The sequence below is a fragment of the Heteronotia binoei genome, chromosome 9, assembly GCF_032191835.1.
Source record: "Heteronotia binoei isolate CCM8104 ecotype False Entrance Well chromosome 9, APGP_CSIRO_Hbin_v1, whole genome shotgun sequence".
NCBI lineage: Eukaryota > Metazoa > Chordata > Lepidosauria > Squamata > Gekkonidae > Heteronotia > Heteronotia binoei.
The window spans coordinates 46325989-46347653 of record NC_083231.1 but is presented as its reverse complement, the minus strand read 5'-3'; the positions used below and the strand labels follow the sequence as shown (position 1 = coordinate 46347653).

The 21665-nt window shown below is 44.3% G+C and overlaps 1 protein-coding gene across 1 annotated transcript; it reads right to left on the bottom strand.

Annotated features, from left to right (window-relative positions):
• Positions 1–1168: 1168 nt before the first annotated feature.
• Positions 1169–20745, bottom strand: CBR4 (carbonyl reductase 4). Its single transcript, XM_060247316.1, is given in 5 exon segments — positions 1169–1537; positions 17655–17789; positions 18928–19064; positions 20035–20155; positions 20589–20745. Coding segments are annotated over 5 exon segments (714 nt in total). The 5' UTR covers positions 20731–20745; the 3' UTR covers positions 1169–1358.
• Between the last annotated feature and the right edge of the window lie 920 nt (positions 20746–21665).

The window sequence follows — 21665 nt, the reverse complement described above, 5'->3', positions numbered from 1 at the left end:
TCACTACCATACTGTGTGCAAAGTACAGGAATAGTATGAATTGTGAAGGGATAGGATTGCAGCTCAGGACTGGTAAGAATTTGGTCAGGGAACACCTAGCTAAATTAGTTCAGATTTTCTAAGCTGGTTGAACTGTATCTAAGGATCTGAGCCTCCAGGTGGGATCTGTGAATCCCCCAGAATTACAGCTTATCTCCAGGCTACAGAGATAATTTCCACTGGATAAAATGAATACTTTGGTGGACTCTCTGGCATTGTACCCCACTGAGGTCCCTGTCCTCCACAGGCTCCATTCCCAAATCTCCAGGAATTTCCCAACCTAAATCTGCCAACCCTACCCCCAATCCCTCACCAGTGGCCAAGGGTGACCTGGTAACCCTAACTGTATCTTAAGATACTAAAAAACTATGAGGGTAAGCTAGACAGCTTCGTACATTCAAAAGAGAAACATATCCATGTACTATAACACACACACAGCATGCTACCTACCAAACTCCTGTATTATCCAGACAGAAGACAGTAAACATTTTCCTGCAATGTGTCTAATTAAGATCAGGAGATATAAGACAAGCTTACAGTAAGGAAGAACACATAGCTTCTAAATAAGCAAGCAAACAATGCTACTTTGCATGCAAGGAACAGTATAGGTATGGATGCTTTCTCCTCCACACCCCCCCCCCATCTTAAAAACTACTCCCAACGTGCTGCAGTCCCCCCCTCAAAGCATCTCTGATGGTTTGCAACAAAATGAATTTTTTTTAAGTCAACCAGAGACCCATTCTGAAGGGCTTGATAAAGGTGAATATTTATGCTTCAAGAGATGGTCATGAAGTGTCACATTTAAATTATACGCAATCATTCTTTCAAATACTATGAATGAAATAATGCATCAAAATTATCAGCATTAGTGTTATATATATTTTTCCTTGTTAAGAATAAATCATGATCATGCAAGTGCTCTTACACAGCCTTGGACTATTTTTAAGTACTTTATTGTCAGATTGTTTTGCCATTCTGAATAGAACACTTGGACCTTCCCATGACACATAATTGTGAATAAAATGTCATACCTTTATGCAAACAAAATGAAAAAATAGGCTGTTTAGAATATTCATATACTAACACTCCAAAATACAATTCTAAGTGCCTATCATTCACACATTCATAGAATACAGGAGTCACGTTTTTCATTTGGTGTCATAGGCACAGAATTTTGTTATCTACATACAAACAGCAATGCAAGCACATAATTTAAAGTTTTCCAGACAACCAACCATTTGTACTTGTTTGTATCATCCTCCATTTAGCCAGGTGGCTGAATTATTCTCCCCAAATTCAAAACTGCGCTGTTACAAATTTTAAATCATAAGTTGCAAACCTCCATCTACAACCAGAACATGTCCTGTTATGTAAGGAGACTCCAGAAGAAATACAATTGCGTTGGCAATTTCTTGAGATTCCGCAAACCTTCCAAGAGGAATAGTTTTATTCAACTGATCTTCTTTCAAATGTGTTGTCATATCCGTATGAATGAAACCTAACCAGGGAAGTGGAGGAATGTTATGAAGAAAAAAATTAGTAAAATCCTGACATAGCTCCAGCGACACCTGCACAGCTTCCTGAGAATCAGTGTACAATTTGCCAAAACTTATACACTACAGTCTGCATAACAAAGAAGTGGACGTTTGTTTGTATACTCAGCTTTATCTGAAGTTTCTTGAAATAAGGACCAATGTAAATAAAACTGGATGTGAATGAAACTGAGTTTTCTTGGCAATATCTCATTATTGATCTTAGTAAGATATACTTTAAAAATGTATCAAAACAAACAAAAGCTAAAGGCAACATAGATTTCTTTGACACAAGAACCTCCACCCCATTCCAGCCTGATGAGCTGTCATTTTTCACCATCATGCAAACCTCTATGTTTGATAAGATAGGGCAAGCAGTCTTGTATGCTTTCCATATCCAGAAGACAACTGCACCAGAAGATAACTAAACCGGGGTTTTACAGTGCAAAAGTCAGGGAGCTCCTGCGTTGAAATAAATTCATGATCTCCCAGGACAGGGGTGTGTTGGATACTACTATCACAAACAGTCCAAGCCCAAGGCCCATTCCCATTTTTACAGCATGTAAAGGATGGACTGTGGAAAAAAGTCAACTTTGAACAGGCCCTGGGGGAAGTTCCCATACTTAAGACTGTTAGGGCCCCCATACCTTCAACTTTGCACAACAAGAGAACCCTTTTAGCTAAATCAAAATATTTCCATTGTCAAAGAATTAAGTAGTTCCAATCTAAATATAATCAGTGAAAACACACTCTACAGTGCACTATACAATTAGCAGAAAGCAAGTCCCAATAACACTGGTTAGATAAAATGAAAGAATATCAGAAATGAATAAAATGAACACAGACAGTGCACGTGAATGCATTTCTGCCTTGGGTTAGTTTGGTTAAATACTCACATCCAGAGTCTTTTATTCAGTGTATTACTGGAGACAAGATGGAATGTCAGAAGGTGTTAATGTTCAAGACAAAATCTTTATTTAGCTAGAAACTTCAATTGAGTTATTCCTTGTTTTATGTATGCAACCATTTGTGTATACAAAAATAGATTATAGCGCTTTACGCTTGGTAAAATGCAATTACACTTTTAGAAAGAAGAATGATGAAACACTTGCTATTACTACAGCATATCTATAGTTAAGAAATTATTTCTGCATGAAGAAAAATTATCCACAGAAGCAGAAGAAATTGGAGAAACATTTCTATAACTAGAAAAGAATACAATTAATATTTATTTTGGAATTTGGAAGTGAGCCATGGACCCTTGCATTCCTTTTAACACTCTCATATATGGATTTACTTTCAATTTCCTGAAGTACATCCATTAGGGATGGGTACAAACCTAAAAATTCAGGTTTGGCCGGCCCCCAAACCAAATCAAGCCCCAAATGTCCAATACTGAACTGGACAGAGAAAGGGGAGGGGGATTGCCCAGAAATGTTAAATGGCTGGCAATCATTTAACCTGTCCATTTTGCTTCGAAGAGGGAAGCAAAATAGATGGGTTTAATGGCTTAAAGCCATTTAAATCTAACAGCTGACAGGTGGACCCACAAAACGGTAAGGTTTAAATGGCTAGCAGCCATTGCATCTGTCAATTTTTCTTCTCCGATTTCAAGCAAGTGCGCCCCATTTCAAAGCAGGGGGAAGTGAAACAGATCAGTGAAATGGCTCACAACCATTTAAACCTAAAAGGTCAGCTGCAGACCCGCACTGCTCAGCTGCTAGGTTTAAAAGGTCCAAACAGTTGAGCCAGACAAAAATCCAGCAAAAGTTCGTGGAAGGTGCCTTCCCCAAACATTAGTTTGGGGGCTCCAAATCAGGCCAAGTTTGTACCGAATTTTGGCTCATGAATCAGTTTGTGCCCAGCCCTACAAATGACACTTTAAGACTGAAAGAAAAAGCATGAACAATAGGGGAGAAAGAAAAAAAGGAACAGGAAATGCATAAGCTTGTTCATGCCCAAAGTGAGTCAACAGCATTAGATCTAAAGTCCTTGCATGCTGAAGGCAGGGCCGGCCCGATGCCCTAGGGCGTCCTAGGCAGACTTGCTGCCTGGCACCCCCCCAAAGCACCCCCCATGACTCCGCACCCCCTCCCCTCCCCCTGCACGGTGTCCCACCGCCCCCCTGGTGCTCCGCTTTCCTGCTCACCGCCACTAAAAGCGGCAGTGCTCCATTCACTCCTTTCCCTTCCCCCTGGGGCTCGCCGGCTAAAAGTAAACTTAGCCAGCGAGCCCCAGGGGGAGGGAGCGAGTGGAGCACCGCCACTTCTAGCGGTGGCAGGCAGGCAAGCGGAGCACCGGGGAGGCAGGGGGCGGGCAGGACGCCGCACCGGCAGGGGTGGCGGCAGCCCAGAGGGGGCTAGCAGTGGCAGCAACGGGGAGGGAGGCAAGCTAAGCACTTACCTGGGTCACTGGAGAGGGGGGGGCGAGAGCCCAATTTGCTGCCCCCTGCCTCTCAGCGCCCTAGGCAACCGCCTAGTTTGCCTAGTGGGAAGGCCGGCCCTGAAGGACAACTAATATTGAGAACAAGTAGTCAAAGTTCCGCATACACAGCAGCACCCTTTTCCTGTAGAAGAGCTACTTCTGTATTCCTAATTAAAAAAAAAAAAAAGGATTCAACCAACTCCTAAGCAGGCATGAAAAGTATATTATGTGGATGCTGAATCCATAATAGAACAAGCTGCTGAAAATACTAACACACAACCTGATGTTATTGTTGCTTTACAAAAATACGTGTTCTCAGGCTTTAACTCAGTCACAATTCTTCAGACTATTCTCTATTGGTTGTTGGTATCAGAACCATGGCCCCCTGGACAAAGATCTTGTCTGCCCCCTCCCCCATATGACCCTGATTCAAACCAAATATTGTAACAAAATGAACAAATCACTTGGCTTGCTGTTATTGTGAATTTACAGTAATAACAGAATTGCTTTTTTGTCCATATTTGTTTACCTATTTACTTTATTTACATCATTTGCCATATAGCAAAGTAGCCTATACAAAGCACTATTAGATATTCCACCAGCACAATAATGATTAATGATCCAGTGCCTAACTGGGAGTTGTAACTTTTGTTCCACATGTATAGCCAGTAAAACAGATTAATGTTCCATTATCATACATGTAAAGGGTCAAGAAGAGGGAAAGCATCTTTTTACTAGATCACGGGGAAAGTGTGTTAGATCATAGGGAAAGTCTGAGCACAGTAAAAGGCATTCTCCCCCTTCTGTTCCTAACATTACCTAAAGGTCTGCTAATATACTACTCTTAAATACATTATGTTGCCAAACAAGAAACATAAGAAGGTTTTAAGCCCAAAAGTGAAAATAAAGGAAGGGGAAAAAGAAAAATTAGGTGAAAGGAGACAAAAATGAATAAGAAAAGTGTGGGAAAGAGGAAGAGAAAATAAGGAAAAGAGAGAGAAAGGTTGCTTTATCTTGCTGCAACGCTCTTGCTACTGCTTTGCAAGATTTGGCTGAGCTGGGTGCAAGGAAAGGAAGACAGAAAGGCTATATTGTTATAGAAAATGACCTTGGTTAGCAGGCTGCAGGCCAACATTTAGTGTAGCTGCCAGCAGCTGGCTTTTCCTGGTCCATTGCTGGATTAGTTGATGGGTTTAGCGTGATCTGTTAGGCAAGTTTGCTTAAGTCCCGGAGAAAGGGAAGTCTAGCTGATATTGGAGTGCCTTTTACTGTGCTCAGACTTCTCTGTGCTCCTAGTGGCTGCAGCCAGAACTGCATTAAAATAAATGGAAAGCGGACTTCCTGTTTGGCTGGAAGACAGTCTGCAGCTCCCTAACAGAGGGGGATTTTATTGTCACTGTTCAGGGTATTAAAGACCCCTGATAAGGTCTATGCTCATTAACCCTAGGCAAGGGTTAACCCAAGACGACTTATCTTCCTTTAATGCTGTTGATATCGAACTGGAGCAGTCAGGGAGCTGACTCCTTCATTTCTTGATGTCCGGCAATGGAATGTCAACCATCGTCTGCAGTGACTCTAAAGTGACTTCGGTCACTTAAGGCTGTCGGAATCCAAGCACTCTAGAAGGACTGATTTTAATTGCAAGAAAATAGCAGCCGGGGGAGTTGAGAACATCTAAAAGGTAGACTCATCATTCTTATCTTCACTCTGAGAGACTTTGAATATAGTTTAAACACTGAGTGGATTAATAACAGACGAAGGCAAAGCATAATTGAATGGGAAAAAAAAAACTTTTACCTTGTTAAGCTGAGCTCTGTGGCTTTGGATGTGAACAACAGCAAAAAAAAAAAAAACCCTTCAAGATAAGAGTGAAAGTTGGCAATGGGAGGCTGGTGACGCAGAAGAAAGAAAAGAGAGTTGCCGTGTATATATGCCCATAAACTGCAGAACCTAGAATGAACTGAGCTGAGTGGGGGCATAGCAGGAAAAGAATTCAGCTTGTGAAAACTGAACGCCGTAAAAACAATTGCCTTCAAAGATATTTTGGAGAAAAGACATATTGTTGTGAATTTTTGTGGTTGCGGTTTCTTCATGCAGCTCAAAAAACTGCGAGACTAGACACGAGATCAGTCTAAGCTGTGACAGGAAGTGAAACTAAAAAGGGCTGGACAATAAATCAGAGCCTATAAGGACAACAAGAGCTGTGACATCCGACCTTTGAACTAGGAAGGAATTGAGTCCAAGACTCAGATCAAGAAAGACGAAGAGAGACCTCTCTAGGCTGGAACTGTACCATAGAGAAATAACGATTGCCATTTTAAAAGGGAGAAAAACTGTCAAAATTGTTAAAATTCAATATCTTTGCTCAGGAAGAAGGGAGAAAAACGAAACTAGTCTCATCTGAAAGAACTGGCTCTAAGCTATTGGATTGGATGCTAAATTTTATGTGGGGATTTTTTTAAGGTTTGGTGATTTTTTATATGTCAGTAGAAAGAACAACACGTGCAAGAGCCCAATCATTTGACAAGATGCAGTCTCAATTTGACGCTCTGGAGGCAAAAATGTTAAAAGCTATGGACAAATTGCATTTGGCAATAAAAAAAGATATTAAAAAAGAAGTTGGAGACCTTAAGAAGGAGATAGAGAATTTTAAGGAAGAGACTCAAAATAAAGTGAAAGAGGTAGAGATGAAAGTGGATACACAGGCCTCTGCCTTGCTAAAAATTCAAGAAAAGGTCATAATACACGACTGTAAGTTGCTGGAGTCACAAGTGCGTCTAAGAGGGGTACCTGAAAAAGAAGATACAGACTTAAAAGGCTATATGGTGGATATCATCACTGAGTACATAGAAGAAGACCCTGACAGATTTAAGAGTATGTTGGAGGGTGCCTACAGAGTCAACTCAGTTTATGCGAAAAATAAAGGTCTGCCAAGAGACATCGTCATAAGATTAAGATCAAAAGAAGTGGCAGAGAAAATTTTGAGGAAAGGGTACCAAAAAGCCTGGGCAATAGAAGGGAGCAGAGTTAAAATAATGAAAGAGCTACCAAGAGAAGTGATCAGCGATAGGAAAAAGTACAAGAAGCTAACCGATCAGTTGCGTGCAGAGGGCACAAGATATAGATGGATAATACCAGAGGGTCTTGGATTTGAACAAAATGGCAAAAGGATTACAATAAGAAGCGAACAAGAGATGCATAGCTTTTTTGAAGAAAATAAAGAACCAACATCATAATGGAGTACAAATTACTATCTTGGAATATAAATGGACTAAATTCACCACAGAAAAGAAGGAGAACATTTCATTGGATTAAAAAGCAAAAATGTAATATAATTTGTTTACAGGAAGTTCATATACAACGCAAGGACAGTAAATTTTTGTGGAATAGAAATTTGGGGTTGGAATTTTTTTCACTAGCAGAGCAAAAGAAAAGAGGGGTGGTTTTTTACATTAAAGAACAACTTGACCCAAAATTAATCTTTAAAGACAAAGAAGGAAGATACATTGCTGTTGAGGTGACGATAGAGGCGAAAAAAACGTTACTACTAGGACTCTATGCACCCAATGGAGCGAAAGACAAATTCTTTAAAGACATAAATAGACAAATGGACGAAGAGACTTATGACCAGGTATTGATGATGGGCGATTTTAATGGGACAATACAAAACAACCTTGACAGATCAAGTCCAAAGAAGAATGATAAAGAAGGGAAGCTGCCCAATTCTTTCTTTGAGTTGATTAAACAGGAAAATCTAGAAGACATTTGGAGAAAGTTCAACCCTGAGGTAAGAGACTATACATTTTTCTCAGCAAGGCATAATTCTTTTTCCAGAATTGACATGTTGTGGGGTTCCCAAGGCTTGGGCCTCATAACAAAAAAAATTGAGATTCTTCCAAAGGTTTGGGCGGACCATAATCCAATATGCTGGTCAACAAAATTGCAAAGAAAATCAAGAAGATGGAGAATTAATGAGGATTTACTACAAAATAAAGACACTGTATCATTCTTAGAAAAGGAGACTGCAGCATTCTTCCAAATAAATGAAACGGATGATATGGAATATCCAACAGTATGGGACACTTATAAAGCAGTAATGAGGGGTATATTAATTACATTGAATAATAAAGACAAAAGAGCAAGAGAAGAAAGGCTGTCAGCACTGCAAAATGAAATAGATAAAAAAGAAAAGGACTTAAAAAAAAGACCAGGGAAGAAAAAATTAATAAAAGAAATTACGATATTACAATCCCAAGTTAAACATTTGCTGAATAAAGAACTAGAATGGAATTTAAAAAATTTGAAACAGAAATCGTTTGAAAGTGCAAACAAACCTGGTAAATACCTGGCCTGGCAATTAAAAAAAAGGAAAGAAAATAAGACTATAAATAAAATCATGGCAAATGGGAAAACAGTAGTGGATCAAGAAGGAATTAAAAGAGAATTCTTTAAATACTATGCAAATTTATTCAAGGGTGTGAATGTAAGTAAAGAAAAAGTGGAAGAGTATCTACGAAACATTCAGGTGGCACCTTTGACGGAACATATGAAAAAGATATTAAATGACCCAATAGAGAAAATTGAAATAGAAGCAGCAATAAAAGCAATGCAAGAGGGTAAAGCTCCAGGGCCAGATGGATTCACGTCAAAATTTTACAAATCTCTCAAGGATGAATTAACACCCAAACTGTTGAAGTTGTTAAACACGATAAGAGAAGAAGGGAAAATCCCAAAGACTTGGAGGGAAGCTGTAGTCTCTCTGATTCCTAAGGAAGATAAAGATAGCACAAACGTAAAAAATTATAGACCAATCTCATTGTTGAATAATGACTATAAGATCTATACAAGAATTTTAGCAGAGCGACTGAAACAATACCTGACCAACTTTATAAACAAAGACCAAGCGGGATTTCTTCCTAAAAGACAAATAAGGGACAATGTAAGAGCTGTTATTAATGTTGTGGAATACTATGAAAAGCACCCGGAAAAAGAAGTGGCCTTATTTTTTGTTGACGCAGAGAAAGCCTTCGACAACTTAAATTGGGACTTTATGTTTGCGGTAATGGAAAAAATTAATTTAGGGGAACAATTTATAAAAATGACAAGAGCAATATATACAGATCAGCATGCAAAATTGTGTATAAATGCAGACCTTACCAAAGAATTGAAAGTGAGTAAAGGAACAAGGCAAGGATGCCCGCTATCACCATTGTTGTTTATAATGACTCTTGAAATTTTGTTACAACAAATTCAAAAAGATGAAAAAATAGAAGGTCTAAAAATTAGAAGATTCTCTTATAAATATAAAGCTTTTGCAGATGATATAGTGTTCATAATGGAGAATCCGGTTCAAGTGTCACCACTGCTGTTAGCTAAGATAAAAGAGTACGGAGAACTAGCAGGATGTCACGGCTGGGGCCGGGTCAGGCAAAGTCCAGAGGCAGTCCGAGGTCTGTAGCCAGTAAGCAGGAGGGTCCGAGGCGCCAAATCCGAATCACTGTAGAAGTATCGCAGGTCTGAGGTCCAGAAGCCGAGGTCAGGGAGTCCAGAAGTCCAAAGCCAAAGTCAGGGAGTCAGGAACCAAAGTCAAGCCGGAGTGGATGCTAGAATGTCAGGGAGATGACTAGTTGCTTCCACAAAGCTTCCTCCCAAAGCCCACAGCTATATAGCACTCTGCTGGCTGTTGCCCGTTTGGGCTAATTGCTGGCTCAGGGAGGCAGCCAGGATCCTGTTACCACTCAAGCATCCTTGCTCTTAGAAGGGCCAGAATCCTCTCAGAACTCAGGGCTCAGGGAGCGTCTTGCTTGTGAGCGTGCCGCCCTCCTCCGATCCCTGAGGTCCTGCCGGAGGCGGTCACGCACACGAGCCACCCGAGAGGGCGAGGCAGGGGGGCTGGGATCTTCTCCAGCAGGAGGCAGGGGCACTGGTGCAGGTGGCAGGGGCACAGTTTCCTCATCAGACTCAACTTCCTCTGAAGGGTCCCCAGCACCCATGACACTATCCCCCCCCCCCAGGGCCCCCCTCCATCGAGGGACCTGGAAGGTCGGGGTGGTCGTTGTGGAACTGGTGCGCCAAGTCCGGGGCATGAAGATTGTCCTCGGGCTCCCAAGACCGGTCTTCTGGGCCGTATCCCTCCCAGTCCACCAGGTACTGGAGGCCTCCACGATGGTACCGGGAGTCCAGGATCTGGCGCACCTCATATTCTTCCTCGTCATCCACCAACACTGGTGGTGGCGGCGGTGGGGAAGGAGTCCGAGCTGGGTCAGGGGGTGCAGCCGGAACAAGGAGGGAGCGATGAAACACGGGGTGAATGCGGAGGTGGGGTGGCAACTGGAGCCTGAAGGCGACGGGGTTTATTTGTTCAACGACGGGGTAGGGTCCAATGAACCGTGCATCCAGCTTGTGAGACCGACCAGGCCGGCGCAGGTAGCGAGTTGAGAGCCACACTTGATCCCCCGGCTGCACTGGAGGGCCTTCTTGCCTCTTTCGGTCCGCAGCCCGTTTATATGCCTCCTTGGCTTGCTGTAGCTGCTCTCGGAGCAAGTCTTGGCTGGCACGGAGTTCTTGCAGGTAGGCATCGACGGCGGGGACATTCGTGGGTGGTAGGATCGCTGGGAAGAACCGAGGGTGGTACCCGTAGGTTGCAGCAAACGGGGTCATTTGGGTGGATGAATGGACCGCGTTGTTGTATGCAAACTCCGCTAGGGGCAATAGAGTGGTCCAGTCATCCTGCTGGTAACAGGTGTAACAGCGGAGATATTGCTCTAGCGTGGCATTGGTGCGCTCTGTCTGGCCATCTGTCTGTGGGTGGTAGGCCGAGGACAGGTGCACTCGAGTACCCAGGCTGGAATGGAGGGCTTGCCAGAACCGAGAGGAGAACTGAGGGCCCCGATCGGAGATCAGATGGGCTGGGAGTCCATGCAGACGAAAGATGTGTTGCAGGTAAAGCTGGGCCGTCTCCTGAGCTGTGGGGAGTTTCGGGCACGGAACAAAGTGGGCCATCTTGGTAAATAGGTCGACGACCACCCAGATACAAGTCTGACCCTTGGAGCGTGGAAGTTCCGTGATGAAGTCCATCGAGATGGTATCCCAGGGTCCTGAAGATGTGGGCAAGGGCTGCAGCAACCCTGAGGGTTTGGCTGGGATGTCTTTGGCCCGTCGGCAGACGTCACAGGAGCTGACATAGCGGGCAACATCAGTGCGAACTCGTGGCCACCAGAATTCCCTTGTCAGCAAGTGGGTGGTCTTATGCTGTCCAAAGTGCCCGGCGGGTAACGAGTCGTGGGTCAGGCGTAGCACTTCTGCCCGCAAGGGCCCGGGCGGCACATAGAGGCGTTCGCGGTGTAGCAAGAGGCCGCCTCGAGTCGTGAACTCCCCTGTTGGGTCATCTTGGAGAGCCTGGAGGTGTTGCTGGACCCAGGGATCATTGGCCTGGCTAGCCCGAATGTCCTCCACGAGTGCTGGTGAAGTGGAGGTGGCTGCAAATACTGAGGGCGGCAGGATTGGAGCAGCGGGCGCGGTCTCAGTTGAGGCAGGGGCGTATTCCGGTTTCCGGGAGAGCGCGTCTGCTTTCCGGTTCTGGGTATGGGGGATGTAGGAGATCCGGAAGTCGAAGCGAGAGAAGAATAGGGACCACCGGATCTGGCGCTGGTTGAGACGGCGGGTGGTCTGGAGGTGTTCCAAGTTCCGGTGATCAGTGAGCACTTGAACAGGGTGGCGAGCCCCTTCGAGGTAATGTCGCCAAACCTCAAACGCCGCCTTGATCGCGAGCAACTCCCTCTCCCAGATGGTATAGTTCCTCTCTGCAGCAGTGAGCTGCCGCGAGTAATAGGCGCAGGGCTGTAGTGGCTGGGACGGCTCCTCGCGCTGGGACAGCACTGCTCCCAGGGCCACGTTGGAGGCATCAGCTTCCACCGTAAAGGGAAGCTGGGGGTCGGGGTATCTCAGGAGTGGCCCGGTGGCAAAGCGAGTCTTCAGGGTGGAGAAGGCGTTATCGGCCTCTGGGGACCAGTGGAAGGGTTCTTTGGGGCGGAGTAGTTGAGTCAGGGGTGTGGTCAGGGATGCGTAGGCCGGGATGAATTGCCGATAGTAGTTGGCAAAACCGAGGAACCGCTGCAGGTCTTTGCGATTCTGAGGAGCCTGCCAGGTCAGGACCGCTTCTACTTTTTTCGGGTCCATGAGGATCCCCTGCGGTGACACGATGTGCCCAAGGAACTCGACGGAGCGCAGGTCGAAGTCGCACTTCTCCAGCTTGGCGTAGAGACCATGGGCTCGTAGGCGCTGCAGGACCTGGCGGACGTGCTCGGCGTGCTGGGCAGGATTGCGGGAGTAAATTAGGATGTCATCCAGGTATATGATCGCGAAGCGGTCGAGCAGGTCCCGGAATATGTCATTCATGAACCTCTGGAAGACAGCGGGGGCATTGGTCAGTCCGAAGGGCATTACCAGGTGCTCGTACTGCCCGTATCGGGTCCCAAACGCGGTCTTCCATTCGTCTCCGGGCCGTATGCGCACCAAATTGTACGCTCCACGGAGGTCCAGCTTGGTGTAGATTTGGGCCCCCTTTAGGCGATCCAAGAGTTCAGGGATCAGTGGTAGAGGGTACCGGTCGCGGATGGTGATCTTGTTCAGGGCCCGGTAGTCATTGCACAGCCGGAGCTCCCCACTTTTCTTCTTCACGAAGAGCACTGGAGCAGATAGGGGAGATGTTGAGGGTCGGATGAATCCGCGTTTCAGGTTCTTGTCCAGGAAGTCTCGCAGAGCTGCCAACTCCGGCTCCGACATTGGGTACAGACGCCCCACCGGGAGTGGTGCCCCAGGTACCAAATCAATGGCACAGTCGTAGGGCCGGTGAGGGGGAAGCTGATCAGCTCCTGTCTCTTTGAAGACATCAGCAAAGTCCACATACTTCTGAGGGAGCTGAGGACCACCACTCGGGATGCCAGCTGCTAGAGTGGTGGGAGGAGTCAGATGGGGGCATGGGTCTCGGAAGCGTAGTTCCTGCTGGGCCCAGTCCACGATGGGGTTGTGCAGCTTCAGCCAGGAAAGGCCTAGAATCAGCGGGAAGCGAGGCATGCGGGCGACATCAAACCGCAGCTGTTCTTGGTGCTGCTGGACGTGGAAGGTGATGGGACAGGTCTCCTGGGTGACGGGGCCAGAACGGAGGAGGCGCCCGTCAATAGCCTCCACCAGCGACGGAATCCCTTTTGTCTGCACAGGGATCTGGTGCTGCTTCACAAAGGCGGCATCTATAAAACAGTGGGCCGCTCCCGAGTCCAGCATGGCATACACGAACAGCCAGCGTTCGTCGGGCAGACGGAGTTTGACTGGTAGCAGGAATGGCCCTGGGGTATCAGCCCGCTGTTCGGAGGACCCAGCTAGTCGCCCCAGGCTGGGGGGTCCACTTACGCCTGGGGCTGCCCTTTTGGCGGCGGTGGCAGCGAAGGTCCAGGTATCCGATGCTTAGCAGGGCAGCCAGAGGCATAGTGGCCTGCCGTGCCGCAGTAGAGGCACAGATTCTGCGTGCGGCGTCTGGTCTTTTCCTCTGGGGTCAGGCGGGGTCGAGCAGCTCCAAGCTGCATAGGCCCATCCTTGGTGCTGGTACTAGCTGGGGACGGGCGAGGAGCCAGGTAGCACGGCGCAGGGAGCTGGCGCCCTCTGGTCTTGGCTTGGCGGCGACTTTCCAGGCGGCCATCGATGCGGAGGCAGAGGGTGATAAGTTCTTGGAGCGTGGGTGGCTGCTCCACCCTGGCCAGTTCATCCAGGACCTCCTCTGCCAACCCCTCAGTAAACTGGTCCATCTGGGCAGCCTCATTCCACGCCAAGTCCTGGGTCAGGAGCTTGAATTCAGTGGCATATTGAGCCACCGAGGAGTTGCCTTGTTTCAGTGCCCTGATCTTCCGGTTGGCTGTGGCTGCTTGGACTGGGTTTGAGAAAGCAGCAGACAGGTGGGCCTCAAACCCCTGGTAATCAGTCAGTAGGGGGGAGGACGCGACCAGTAAGGGTGTGGCCCATTTGGCCGCCTGCCCCTTTAACAGACTGATGACGAAACACACCTTGGTTTTGTCATTGAGGAAGTCCCGTGCTCTCAGTTCAAAGTACAGCCGACACTGTGCTAGGAAGGCAGGAAATTCTTCCACGGCACCCCCAAATCTGTCAGGTGGGGGAACTGGGCACTTGGCTGGAGCACTGGCCGCAGGTTGTTGCTGCAAGTGCACTACTGCCTGTGTTAGCTGCTGTACCTGGGCTTGGAGCGCAGCCAGTAGTTCTGTGGTTTCACTTGCTTCAGCATCCATCCTGTGGAGTGGGTGTTTGTCGGTGGAAGCAATCTGTCACGGCTGGGGCCGGGTCAGGCAAAGTCCAGAGGCAGTCCGAGGTCTGTAGCCAGTAAGCAGGAGGGTCCGAGGCGCCAAATCCGAATCACTGTAGAAGTATCGCAGGTCTGAGGTCCAGAAGCCGAGGTCAGGGAGTCCAGAAGTCCAAAGCCAAAGTCAGGGAGTCAGGAACCAAAGTCAAGCCGGAGTGGATGCTAGAATGTCAGGGAGATGACTAGTTGCTTCCACAAAGCTTCCTCCCAAAGCCCACAGCTATATAGCCCTCTGCTGGCTGTTGCCCGTTTGGGCTAATTGCTGGCTCAGGGAGGCAGCCAGGATCCTGTTACCACTCAAGCATCCTTGCTCTTAGAAGGGCCAGAATCCTCTCAGAACTCAGGGCTCAGGGAGCGTCTTGCTTGTGAGCGTGCCGCCCTCCTCCGATCCCTGAGGTCCTGCCGGAGGCGGTCACGCACACGAGCCACCCGAGAGGGCGAGGCAGGGGGGCTGGGATCTTCTCCAGCAGGAGGCAGGGGCACTGGTGCAGGTGGCAGGGGCACAGTTTCCTCATCAGACTCAACTTCCTCTGAAGGGTCCCCAGCACCCATGACACAGGATTATACATAAATAAGGAGAAATCGAAATTCCTCTGTAAAAACATGCAACCAAATAAAACAAACGAACTACAAAAGGTGACAGGTTGTGAAGTCACAACCAAAGTTAGGTACCTTGGAATAGAGATAACAATGAAGAACATTGATTTATACAAAAACAATTATGAAAAACTGTGGTGTAAGATGGACAAAGATTTGATGAAATGGAATAAACTCAACTTGTCCTTACTGGGCAGGATAGCTGCAATCAAAATGAATATTTTGCCAAGGATAATGTATTTGTTTCAAACCATCCCGATTGTAAAAGAAGCAAAACAATTCAACAAATGGCAAAGGAAAATCTCTGATTTCATTTGGGCCGGAAAGAAACCAAGGATAAAGATGAAGATCTTAACGGATGCCAAAGAGAGAGGAGGTTTTCAACTTCCCGATCTAAGACTATACCACAATGCAGTTTGTTTGACATGGATAAAAGATTGGATAATGCTGTTAGATAAAAAACCTTTGTGGTTAGAAGCTCACGGAAATAGATTCGGCTGGCATGCATACATGTACTATGGGAAGAATAAAATGGATGGTTTTTTCTCTCACCACTATGTCAGAAATACATTACTAAATACTTGGATAAAATACAAGAAATACGGGGACGAGAGAAAACCATTATGGATAGTGCCAGCAGAAGTAATAAAAATAACAGCTGATTCTGAAGAAAAAAGAGAAATGTCATATAACCAACTGCTTAAGATTCAAGGAGACAAAATTGAATTAAAAACCTCAGAAGAGCTAAATAACAATTATGATTGGTTTCAAATGCAACAAATTAAAAGTTTGATGGAAAATGACATAAAATCAGAGGGGATTAGACGAGAACAAACAGAACTGGAAAGAGTCCTGTTAGGTGACAACGAAAAATTGATATCAAAAGTATATAAGTTATTATTGAAATGGTCTACAGAAGAAGAAGTAGTAAAGTCTCAAATGGTCAAATGGGCAATTAATGTGAATAGAGAAATACAAATGGAAACATGGGAGCACCTCTGGAAGAACTCAATGAAGATATCAACTTGTCAAAGCATTAAGGAGAACTGTTTTAAAATGATGTATAGGTGGTATATGACTCCGAAAAAATTGGCTAAGATAAGTAAGAAAATGTCGGATAGATGTTGGAAATGTAAAAAACATGAAGGTTCTTTCTTCCATATGTGGTGGACATGTGAAAGAGCGAAAGAATTCTGGAAGATGATACAACAAGAAATCACCAAAATTTTGGGCTATGATTTTAAGAAAATTGCAGAGACGTTTTTACTTGGATTACAATTAGAAAAATACCCAAAAGAAGACAGGACTTTAATTTGGTACCTGTTATCAGCTGCTAGGACTTTGTACGCGCAGCTTTGGAAGCAAGAAAAAATACCAGAGAAATGGGAATGGACCATGAAAGTTTTATCGTGGTGTGAAATGGACAAATTAACCAGAACACTAAGAGATTATGATTTAGAGATATTCAAAAGGGAGTGGAGAAAATTTAAAGGATATATGGAGAAAACTTGGAAAGTAAAGAAATATTGGACATTTTTTTAGTTGTAAGAATATATATACGGAACTTTGAGCAATCAGAAGTGCCTTTAGTATGGATTTGAAGTCAACATTGGAGGGAGGGGGGATGGAAATGTCATATGGGTTAATGTGAAAAAAGAAAAAATTAAGAAATAGATAAGCTTTGTAACCATATGCTACCAATAAATTGTTTAAAACAAAAAAATAAATGGAAAGCTGTTTGGCTGCATACATCATGAGCAGGGGTGGCCAACAGTAGCTCTCCAGATGTTTTTTGCCTACAACTCCCATCAGCCCCAGCCATTGGCCATGCTGGCTGGGGCTGATGGGAGTTGTAGGCAAAAAAACATCTGGAGAGCTACCGTTGGCCATCCCTGATCATGAGGGTGGCTTCAAGGGCCCTCCAGATGACTTGAAACCCTCACATTTTGTCCTTACAGCCCCCCCTCTGTCAGCAGCCTTGGTTGGTATTCAGGCTCGTAGCTACAGGGAGAGGGGCTCGGGGGCCCAGCCCCTCCACCCAGACCCCCCTATTACCTGTATGGCCCCTCCTTTCCTTGCCACTCTCGCTCTCCCCACGGCCTGTTCTTGCTGCTTTCTCTGAGCTCTCCCCACAGCTCTTCCCACACCTTTCTTGCAGCCCCACTCTTCCCGCAGCTCTTCCCACCCCTTTCTTGCAGCCCCCACTCTCCCTGCAGCCCTGTTCTGGACGCACTCCCCAGGTTCTCCCCAGCCCTTTCTTGCCACCGCCACTCTTCCTGCGGCCCCATTCTTGCCATCGCCACTGCATTCCCCAAGCTCTGCCCACCCCTTTCTTGTCACCCCCACTCTCCCCACGGCCCTGTTCTTGCCGCCGCTGCTTTCCCCGGGGTTTCACCAGGTGTGTTGGAGGGAGGGAGAGGCACCGCGGAGGGGGATGGGGGCTGCCAGAGCCATGGGGAGATCAGGGGCCACCAGAGCAATGGCAGTGGAGAGAGTGGGGGCTGCCAGAGCAGGGGGGGCCCTCCACCCAAAATTTTATTCCATGGCCCCCCCCATCTGATATTTTCTGGCTATGGGCCTGTTGGTACTGTAACTGTATCTTCTAATTAATATGTAACTAGCCAATTCAGACTTAATATGGAACTATCAAATCCCAAGTGATATTAAGAGAATGAATAATTTAATTCAGAACTAACTGGGAGCAATCATGTTGACTCGAATTTTCTTTCTTGCTACTTCTTTAGCAAGAGAGCATGAAAATCCAACTAATCCAGCTTTGCTGGCACTGTATACCAACTGACCAGAATTGCCCTTCAGCCCAACAATGCTTCCTAAAACAAGATGAAATGAAATGAAACTAAATAGCAGGTAAAGCCAAGGTTTAAGAATTCTTACAAGACAGACTGCCTTTTCCAACAGATATATTGCTCTTTGAAAATTGTACAGCTTTTAACCCTAATATTTTAAAATAATCTGCATCAGTAGCTTAATCTGCACTGAAAAAGCCAGTATGCATTACAGTGAAATGCATTAAAGAGTCAGTTTAAAAAGTCAAGCAGGAACCTAACAGATGCTTGGAATGGGCAGAAGAAACAGGGCAGGGTTTAGCTGCAACCTTCATTGAACACATTTTCAGTGAACATTTTTAAAAAATACAACGTCTGCACCTGCACACATATATCACTTCTTGTTTGGTGTGGACAAATTAGCCTCCTTACTTCATGGATTTTTGTGTAAACATTTGTATAAACATTCCTCATCTCTCCATGGTTCCAGTGTGCAGATTTTTTTTTGATCTACATGCTGGGGCCATATTCAGAATTAGACATACAATGTTAAAAAATTGAAGATTTTTTTTCATTATAGCCCAAGAAACTATAGGTCATTATCCAAGAATCAATATTGTGTTGTTTAAAAAGGGGGGGGGAGGAAAATTTAATTTACTTGGTTTGACAAAATACTCTGAACCAACCAGTGATACTGAGTGGCTCAGCAATCACATGTGGCTCTTTGAAGAAGAAGAAGATATTGGATTTATATCCCGCCCTCCACTCTGAAGACGCTACGAGTGGCTCACAATCTCCTTTACCTTCCTCCCCCACAACAGTCACCCTGTGAGGCTGGAGAGGGCTCTCACAGCAACTGCCCCTTTAAGGACAACCTCTGCCAGAGCTATGCCTGACCCAAGGCCATGCTAGCAGGTGCAAGTGGAGGAGTGGGGAATCAAACCCGGTTCTCCCAGATAAGAGTCCACACACTTAACCACTACACCAAACTGGCTCTCCTATGTCACCTATGGCTCTTCTGGGCACCCACCCCAAGTTCCAGGAAAGTGAGCAAGGGCATCTCTGTATCCAATCTTTTCAATAATGTTAAACCATATACAATAAAACCTTCACTACAGTTTAAATTATTTCTAGCCAAATAAGCATTAATGAAATATAATCACATTTACTTCACGAGACACACCTATGTTAACAATAGCACCACCCTGCTGTTGAATCATACTCTTCACAGCAACTTTGCAGGTCAACATTGTTCCCAAAAGATTGGTGTGAAGCTGGGATATTATATCATCAGCCTTGGTTCGCAACAACAAGCCATCCCTGTTGAAAACATGGCTCAAGTAATTCCTGGAAAAATTGTCATTAAACTCAAGAACAAAATGAGACAATGTGTTCTGGCAAAATTCCTTACCATCAAATAGCAGAACACTAAAAGCACTATGATCACTTTAGCTTATTTTACTGATAATATATTCTAGTCAGTCAACTTTTAAGTTTGTAAAGTCATAGAAGTGTAAATCCTGATGAACTCTGGGTTCGTGCATCTGATCAAACACCTACTTATTAAGGACTAATATAATCAATGCTTTGTTTTCTTGATCAGGGAACCCTAAAAAGCTCTACCTGCATTCCTTTATTTATTGTGTCACTCGGTGATTGTTGTAAGTTACTGTAACACTTTAATGTTTTTCCAAGAACCCATCATTGATGGTGAGAACGCTGTAAATAAAAAGCCCTCAAATACCCAAGAATCACATTCAACTTCTGATCAGTTAAGAGACTAAAGGCCAAGCCAGACATGACAGTGTCCTGGAAATTTAAAATGCTGCAATCCTGTTCAGGCCCGCAACAAAGGGAGGTGCTCTTGTTCCCTCCACTACACCTTTTCCAGGGCCTAAAAAGTCACAGGGGGTGCAGGTCACCATGGACACCATCACACCAAGGCTACAGTGATAAGTGCTAGCACATTCAAAGGGACTACCTTCTGAGTTGATAAACTGTTGTATTGTTGTTAACTGTTGTATTGTTGTGATTACATTTACTCTTGTGTGTTTTAATTGTTATTAGCCGCCCTGAGCCTGATAGGGCAGGATATAAATATAATAAAATAAAATAAAGAATCTTAAGATGAAGAAGGGCCAAACTTGTGTATATATTTTTTCCTATAGTTCCAAGATAAAACCAATAAATTAACTCTCTAATGAGAAATAAACACACTATTTTCTCTTATTCATACTTTGATATTTTCAAAAGAAATTACTGTTGACTGCTACTAAAAACAGACACTAACCTGTTGACCCCTGCAGCATTAACCAGATAGTTTACATAACCTAAACTCTTTTTCATTTGGCTAAACGTATTTTGAACGTCTTCTTCTTTGGAAAAATCACAATTAAATGCTAGATGACCTGCTGCGATAGAATAAAGTCCACAATGAAATATAAACTTCCTGAAGACCACAGTTAGAAGTAAACAGTCATAAAACAAACTGTTGGCATGCAGTCCCAAAAAATCAATATCAACAAAACTGATTATGTTTCTTTTTTTACAAGCAAAGGAAGATATTGGCAGAGATGCAGTTTTTAAAACTACACATAATTCTTACTCAGGAAAAAATGAAATTATAAACAGGAACAAATGAAAGCCAAAAGCTTCTAGCTAACATTTATCAACTTAGAACCAAATCCTTAATTTACACAATTTCATGCTATGAATGACGGTTTTATTTACAATGTTTGAAATAATTTTGCTACTATTTTCTTCAAGACTAGAAAAGGTATTTTATTTTGATAGTTCATCACCTTTTCTGAGATGTGTGAAAAGCAAACATCAGGGTAAACATACCTTCCAGGTTTTTTGCAGTGGCTTGAGCAATATCTAAATTTCTTGCAATAACAGCTATACATTATCCTTTCTGTGCTAGCAGCTGGGCAGCAGCCTGTCCGATTCCCCGAGATCCTCCAAAAATGGCACAAACCTTTGACATTGCCAAAGAACAACTGGAAAGCAGAAGGAAAACATTAAATTACAATGTGTGTATTTGTCTTGTACACAAAAACACTGATTTGAGAAGCAGCAGAAAAGAGGAAGACCCAGGATAAGATGGATTGACTCAATGAAGGAAACCATGTTCCTCAGTTTGCAAGACCCAAGCAAGGCTGTTAACAATATGACATTTTGGAGGTCATTGATTCATAAGTCAAAAGTGACTTGATGGTGCTTAACACACACAAATACCACTGAGAGATGAGGAAATCTCTAGAGTTTCACTTTGGAGGCTATATTCTAGCCATTTTTTCTCCGATTTCTCAATTTCTTGAGGGTGGGATATTGGGGGCAAGGATGGTGGTTTACCTACCATGGCAGGCAAATGGCAAGCCTTTATAAACTTATAATGAAAATCCTTTCTCCTGAACACTTCACCCAATCTGTTATCTTTAGCAAAGAACTACTTTAACATTACAAATATATTTGCCCCAGTTTCTTGGATAGAGACTCAAAATTGAAGAATTTACAAGAAGCATTGCTGGGATTATGCTTCCCACCAAATGAAGGTGGGGAAAACTAATTTACAAAGCCAGACTGGTACCCTGAAATAGCCTATTGTAAGAGAAGCCCAAAAGAGATAAAAGCAGAAGATCATTAGTTGTAACCTACAGGTTCTAACTCATAGCAATCAAGCTCATCAATTATCTACAGCCCATCCTCAAAGGATAGTGATACTTCAACTTTGTCTGCTATCATATGACAACAATGTCCTTCTATTCTTTAACTCTGACTAACAGGTCAGTACCTGTGTAAAAAAAATAATAAATGGACATAACTGATTTTTAATTTATTATTTGCTTTTGTTAATTATTTTTAAATTACAATATTCAGAAATTACCAGAACATTTAAATCTCCTCAGACATTGTATTTCT